We start from the raw sequence: 6,892 nt of genomic DNA on the forward strand, positions 1-6,892 counted from the left end.
TCCCCCGGCAAGGGGATGGGAGCCGCTGGGAGCCACTGCCCTGACCTTGGTGCCGGGGCTGGGGGCACCTCCCGGCTGCACCAGCTGATCCCCCCCTTTCTGCTGCCCGTGGATGCTGTGGCACCCTCCCTGTCTCCGCCACCTAGACTCGTGTTGAGAGCTATGAGACGTGTGCAGCTGTGGCGCAGGGAGAGAGGGAGAGTGAGCTACCAGCTTGTCACCTGAAGCGAAAAGGCAGAATAAATTCAAATAGATAACCAGTTTCTGGACAAAATGTGGATAGAGTCACACAATCTGGGTTTAATAGCAATTTCTAAATTTCCTTGAGCCAGTAGTTTTAGCTCCAGCTCCTAAGGCTGCTCTTTCTTGAGCTCTCTTCCTCTCTGTTGATGCCTTGTCTAGACATTAGGAGGGTGAGCACATCCCACAGCCTCTAAGAGCTGAACATCTCTCCCCTCTCCACAGACTCACCATGGCAGTCGAGAGGATCCATGCCCGCGAGATCCTGGACTCTCGCGGGAACCCCACCGTGGAGGTGGACCTGTACACACACAAAGGTACATGGGCAAGGATGAGAGACTGGGGGAGGAGGAGTGGGAATAAGTCCTGCCCACCCCAGCAGAGCCTGGCATACTCTGCTGAGGGCATAGACGGTCTTCATCAGTGAACCTCGGCAGACAGCAAGCAAGGGGAAGAGGCAGAGACCAAAACCATGCTTCTGTGTGTGCTCAGTAACTCTGCACACGTGCTGGGCACATCACGATGAGACGGCTTGAGCCATGTGCCTGCTAGTAGTAGGGATGAAAAGTGTCACTAATGTAAATACATTTATCTTCTTGTCCTATCCCTGTGGTGACCTCCTGCAGCTGTGTTTTTACGCCTGGGACACAGTACAAGTTTGGAAGCACATCCATGGCCATGATCATGAGGTGATGGGAAGGTTTAGCCTTGAGATTTCTGTGCAGGCATGTATGTGCACATGTGTCTCAACTGGCAGAGCCGCAACTGCACCCAAAGCTTTGTGGGATGAGGGGTCAGGAGCAGTGACGGGCCAGAGCAGGCATCTGACCAGTCTCTTCTTTCTTCATTGAGGCAGAAACCCAGCCCCAGTCTGAGGAGGTGGGGGTCAGGCTGCCTTTGGAACCAGGGTGAGGAGGCCCCAGGAGGGCTGAGGAGCCAGACTTCCACCTGTTATCCATAGTTCTGGGATCAGTCTGGACCTCTGGGTGGCTGAGATCCAGGTTTCCCAATCTGGAAGCCCTGAGTGCATCTGTTTCTGCCACCCTGGTGCTCCACCTCTGAGGGGTGCTCCACCTCTGAGAAGACCAGCCAAGAGCAGCCCACCAGTGGGGCCATCCATTTGCACATGTGGTTGCCACATCCTTTTCCCTTAAAAGCGGGACAGAGACAGGTACATGAGAGCTTTCCCTCCTTTTCACCACCTGCTCATCTCACACCTGTGTTTTGCTGATTCCCAGGCATGTTTCGAGCGGCGGTCCCCAGCGGCGCGTCCACTGGTATATATGAAGCTCTGGAGCTGCGAGACAACGACAAGTCGCGCTTTCTCGGAAAAGGTGGGGAGATGCCCGCCCTGCACCCCATCCCCGGGGCTGCCCGTCCATGGGGTTGTGCTAGAGGGTACTGCTCTTCCACTGGCGTGACGTGGACACGTCCCAGTGCCCTCAGAGAGACTGCAGAGGCATAGACCTAGCATAAAGTGAAAGATCAGGCCTCAATCTTCCCTAGCTGTCTCCCTCTCTGTCTCTCTATCGGTCCTCTCCCTCCTTCTTTCCACTCTCCTCTTTGCCTCACCCCTCTCTCTATTTCTCTTTCTCTCTTTCTCTGCCTCTTCCCTTCTTTAGGGGTCCTGCAGGCCGTGGATCATATCAACAGCACTGTCGCCCCAGCTCTCGTGGGCTCTGTAAGGATTTCTCTTTGTTCTCCCTTGTCCAACGCTTACTCTGCTCCGTCTCTGTCCCCTCGATCTCTGTTTCTGCCTCTCTTCATCCTGCTGGGTTAACAGACATAGTGATGCTCTCTGTCAGCCTGGGCACACCCCTCCATGCCTGTATGTGTCCACGGCAATCTTTCCTCTGGGCAGGAAGGATTTAACGCTTCCCAGTCCACCACAGCATCCGTACCACCTCACTAGTCCCCTCAATGCTCCCTGTAGAGCACTTTCCCTCTTTCAGACATGCTCTTCCTCAAGCACTGAACCTCACCCGCGTGTCTGTGGCCTCACCATGTTCATCCCACCCAGCATTCGTGATGTGGTGAGCAATGACCGCACTGTGCAAGGTGTGGCAGCCTGCACCTCAGCACAGCCTTGCAGAATGGTGGTATCACATCTGCAGCCTGTTCACGCCTGAAGACCTGGAGCCTGCTCTGAGGAGAGCTGAGCTGAAGCCACGTTACACCCCATGCAGCCTGTGGGGAATCTGCCTGAGGGCCAGGCCCTCTCCACCCTTAAATAAGACCTGGCCTGGTGGAGGGCTGCCTGTGTTGGGCCTAGCCTTGGTCTCCACCTTGCTCCCAGGGATGGCTCCATCCAGTCTACATTCGCTTGCTTGGGGTTGAGCATGTAGCGTTGTTCTGCCTCGCTTCTGTGTGGCCACAGCACCACAAAGCTCCCAGGAAGCTGCCAAAAAGCTGGGTAAATCCCCAAGGGAGTCCTGCATCCCCAGCAACGCGTGGCCTTGCCTGGGCTGCAGCTGATCCCCTCTCCAGCGTGGGTACATCTACACTGCACTGCAGCAACATCATCGTGGTCACCTAACTTGGCTACATACCAAGGCACTAATTTCCAGAGCTTTGTGTGCATATGTTACCCCACAAGCTAAAAAGGTCCCTGTACCCCCCAGCTTCTCCTTCAGTGCCTCCTTGCTCACAAACCAGAGCAAACCGCTCTCCTCAGCCTTCCCTTCTCAGGAGCTGCTTCTTTCTCGCAGGGCCTCTCTGTTGTGGATCAAGAGAAGATAGACAACCTGATGCTTGAGATGGACGGCACAGAGAACAAATGTAATTCATTCCTTTTTTTTTTTTTTTTTTTTTTTTTTCTTTTTTTTAGGTCTGGGAAGTAAAGAGCATGGGAGGGTGCAGGGCTGGTGTGGAGGGCACTGTTGGAGCTGTGGTGAGCCCACGGCTGGGCTGGCAAGGGCAGCCTCTGGGCAGGAGGTTCCTTCCTGAGAAGCCTAACTCCTCCTTGGTTTTGCCTGCAGCCAAGTTTGGCGCCAATGCTATCCTGGGAGTTTCGCTGGCTGTGTGCAAGGCAGGAGCTGCAGAGAAGGATGTCCCCCTGTACCGGCACATCGCCGACCTGGCCGGCAACTCCGATCTCATCCTTCCTGTGCCAGTAAGACTCCTCCGTCCTTGATATCCACCTTCAGAAACTCCAAAAGAAAGTTCAAAGGGAGTGTTGGGAGGTAGAGAAGGGATATAGTGCTGAGATATCAGCCGAGTGCAGTGCACTGGTCAAGGAAGCAAACGAAAGCCTAGGATTTGTCAGATGTGTAAAAGAGGGGCCTGAGGATGATATGGCAGGGGTTGTGGTGAGCATTGACTGAGGGTCTCATTCTTAGCACAAGGACCAGAGGGTATCATGTGAACCCTCTGGGCAACAGTGCAAAACAGGGGCACATGGGTCTTCACATCAAGGGTAACTGCCCACTGAAACTCCTTCACAACATGTATTGTGGATGCTAAAATTTTCTTAGGGTCAAGAAGAAAGGGCCTAGAATAGAGATCAATGTAGCATTGCTGATAAACACATGTAGATAAAAACATACAGCGGGAGAGGAAGACAGGTGGGAAAGTCCTCTCCAACTATTTGCTTTGAGCTGCTGTTGGAAGGAAGATCCCGGGCTTATGTGCTTTTGATGCATTGTAACTGATGTGTTACCCTGTGGGATATGGCATGGATGGACATGGTGACTAATTGGAGAGCCTCCTCTAGGTAGGTAGACCAGTTCCTTTGGCTCTGATTCTTGTATGGACTCTTCCAGGCTTTCAACGTAATCAATGGAGGCTCCCACGCAGGCAACAAACTGGCCATGCAGGAGTTCATGATCCTGCCGGTGGGAGCTGAAAGCTTCCGCGATGCCATGCGCATCGGGGCTGAAGTCTATCACAACCTCAAGAGTGTCATCAAGGATAAGTATGGCAAAGATGCTACCAATGTGGGTGATGAGGGAGGCTTTGCCCCCAACATCCTGGAAAATAGCGAAGGTGAGAGCCCTGCAGAGATGGGGTACCCCTGCCTGCAATGCTGTGGCTTCCTACACCCAGCTTACAGCTTTCCCCAAAGATTGGTTCAGACAATGATGCCTCAGTGTCGTCGACCTCCTGTGTTAGTGAATGGTTTCTAAGCTCCTTGTCCTTGGGGTGGCCTTGATCTGTCACAGCCTCTCCATGCAAACCTTTCACATGTGCACAGACTTTTCCAAGGCCTTTGCCCATCTTGTCTCTGAGCTGTGGGACTGTATTTTAATTATTCCTGGTCCCTTTGGGCATGGCCTCCACAGCTCCTTGGCATGTTTTGGTTGCACTCTGGGCTCCTTTCTACCTCTCCCATCACACCATCAGACTGGCTCTCAGGACCTTCCGAGAGGGTGTTCCCATTCAAAGTCTGAGCTCTCTGCACAGGCTGACTCTTCTCACCGCAACTTTCCTCCTCGCAGCTCTGGAGCTCCTCAAGGAAGCTATTGACAAGGCAGGCTACACAGACAAGATTGTCATCGGTATGGACGTGGCAGCCTCTGAGTTCTACCGGGATGGCAAATACGACCTGGACTTTAAGTCACCAGATGACCCAAGCCGCTACATTTCTGCAGATGAGCTGGGTGACCTCTACCAAAGCTTTGTACGTGATTATCCAGGTGAGCTGCTGTGCTTGGCAGTAGGGAATTGGCACTGGTGGTGCATACTTAACAGGCACATCCACTCCATGTTTTTGGGGTGGGAAGGGAGGCAGCTTTGACTCCTGTCTCTTCTATCGTCCCTTCAGTGGTCTCCATCGAGGATCCCTTTGACCAAGATGACTGGGAGGCCTGGTCCAAGTTCACGGCCAATGTGGGGATTCAGATAGTGGGAGATGACCTGACAGTGACGAACCCCAAACGCATCGAGCGAGCTGTGGAAGAGAAGGCCTGCAACTGTCTCCTGCTCAAAGTCAACCAGATTGGATCTGTCACGGAGGCCATCCAGGCGTGAGTAGGGTCTGCTGCCCCTGCTGTCCAGCAAAAGGGTTTGCCATGAACCACAGCAGAGTGTCATTGACAATTATCATTGGATAATTGGACTTTTGTCTCTACCAGAGTGTAGGATGCCGAGGGTGGGAGGAGAGGGTGCCTGGATCTCAGCCTGTGTGGGTGGTGGTTATAGGAGTGGGAGCTACTGACTGCATTTCTTGCTCCTTACAGCTGCAAGTTGGCCCAGGAGAACGGCTGGGGTGTGATGGTGAGCCACCGATCTGGGGAGACTGAGGACACCTTCATTGCTGATCTGGTTGTAGGACTGTGCACTGGGCAGGTAGGTGAGACCCAGGCCATGCACACAGGCCTGGAGGAAAATGAAGGGGCGTGAAGACAGAATCCCCTGCCCCACCATGGGAAACTGGTGTGAGTCATAACATGTTACAGTGTTTGTTTTGGGGAATGCTTTACAGATAAAGACGGGTGCTCCCTGCAGGTCTGAACGCCTGGCTAAATACAACCAGCTCATGAGGTAAGGAGCTCCAGGGACGGGAGCGCAGAAGAGAGAGCGGGGGAAGAAGCTGAAGGCTAAAGGGTAAATAGGGCTTGTGTGGGAAGCGCTGTGAAGACAAGGGCCTGATGTCTGCTGTCTCTCTCTCCTGCAGGATTGAGGAAGAGCTTGGCGACGAAGCACGCTTTGCTGGACACAACTTTCGCAACCCAAGTGTTCTTTGAACGTTGTCTCCAAGGCACAGCCACCCTGCTGCTCTTTTCCCACCTCACAGACTCTGAAGCCCCCTTCCCTCCACTGCTCCTGTTTTTGCTCTTTCTCCACCCCCTCCATCACCTGGTTCCCTCTCACCTCAAACCCCCTCGAGTTCAGGTGTCCCCGGCTAGATGTACCCAGGTGAAGAATGAGAGAGAGGCCTACACCCTGTCCCTTGCTTTGGGGTCATAAGCATTTCTGGATCTAGGCATTGTGTGTGTCTTTTGAGTTTTTGGTGTTTTTTTTTTTTCTGAGCCGCTCAGTTCACATGTTAGACTACAGGAGCATGCTGCCTGGTGTCTTTCCCTTGTCCGCCGAAGCATGTGCAGTGACCGTACGTGCGTCGGCTGGTGTGTTTGGACAAGTGTCGCACCTGTAGCTGTATTTGGATGAGTGTTGCCAGTGGCTCGCTCTTGTTGTGCATGTGTGTAGGTGTACGTGTACTGGCCTACGGCCTCCTTGTGCCCCAGGCGTGTGTTTGCGCTGAGCCCTGGTGGGACCTGAGCGTCCCCTCCTTTCACCCTGAGTACTGTGCTGTGTTGGGCTGTGCTTGCCAGCAGCTTAGCGTTGAAGTGCACTGCTGTCCCTCACTGGGTGTGCGTGTGTGTGTGCGTGCTGTCAGTCTCCGGCTCAGCACATAGTACTGTGGGGCGGTATATTGAAACACATCCGTGAACAAACCCATGCTCTCATTTGCTTCTTGTGACCTTTTTCTCTCTGTTCCCTTCCCTTTTGCAATCCTTCACCCTCTTTTCCACCCATAATGTCTGCTTCACCTTCTGGACAGCCCATGCTCAGCTGAGCAACAGACAAACTAGAGATCCCTAAACTAAATTAAAATATATTTCTCACCTGAGTCGCCTGGCTCGGCCTGATGTTTCTCTCTACATGCCAGTGTTCGTGAAGTGGGGAAATTTTGCTATTGAAGCAGGAGGGG

The 6,892-nt window shown here is 53.4% G+C and overlaps 1 protein-coding gene across 2 annotated transcripts; it reads left to right on the forward strand.

Moving 5' to 3' along the window:
• The first annotated feature begins 356 nt into the window (after window positions 1-356).
• On the forward strand, window positions 357-6,496 carry LOC104536301 (gamma-enolase). Of its 2 annotated transcripts, XM_010178870.1 has the most exons (12): window positions 357-385; window positions 431-557; window positions 1,479-1,574; window positions 1,863-1,921; window positions 2,949-3,018; window positions 3,219-3,352; window positions 4,002-4,224; window positions 4,677-4,874; window positions 5,003-5,204; window positions 5,418-5,526; window positions 5,663-5,721; window positions 5,855-6,496. In XM_010178870.1, the coding sequence occupies exons 2-12, from the start codon at window positions 473-475 to the stop codon at window positions 5,922-5,924; spliced, it is 1,305 nt and encodes a 434-aa protein (XP_010177172.1). In that variant the 5' UTR covers window positions 357-385; window positions 431-472; the 3' UTR covers window positions 5,925-6,496. The 2 variants fall into 2 exon arrangements, with proteins under 2 accessions (XP_010177172.1, XP_010177180.1); XM_010178878.1 differs by lacking the exons at window positions 357-385; window positions 1,863-1,921; window positions 2,949-3,018 and having other exon boundaries at window positions 473-557.
• The last annotated feature ends 396 nt before the right edge of the window (window positions 6,497-6,892 follow it).

The sequence above is a fragment of the Mesitornis unicolor genome, unplaced genomic scaffold, assembly GCF_000695765.1.
Source record: "Mesitornis unicolor isolate BGI_N332 unplaced genomic scaffold, ASM69576v1 scaffold48090, whole genome shotgun sequence".
Taxonomy (NCBI): Eukaryota; Metazoa; Chordata; class Aves; order Mesitornithiformes; family Mesitornithidae; genus Mesitornis; species Mesitornis unicolor.

Bases quoted from the DNA above. Each gene is read 5' to 3' on its own strand.
- LOC104536301 (XM_010178870.1), top strand. From the start codon at position 473: ATGGCAGTCGAGAGGATCCATGCCCGCGAGATCCTGGACTCTCGCGGG. The intron at 4,875-5,002 runs GTGAGCTGCTGT...TCGTCCCTTCAG, and splicing joins CTTTGTACGTGATTATCCAG to TGGTCTCCATCGAGGATCCC. The intron at 5,527-5,662 runs GTAGGTGAGACC...AATGCTTTACAG, and splicing joins TAGGACTGTGCACTGGGCAG to ATAAAGACGGGTGCTCCCTG.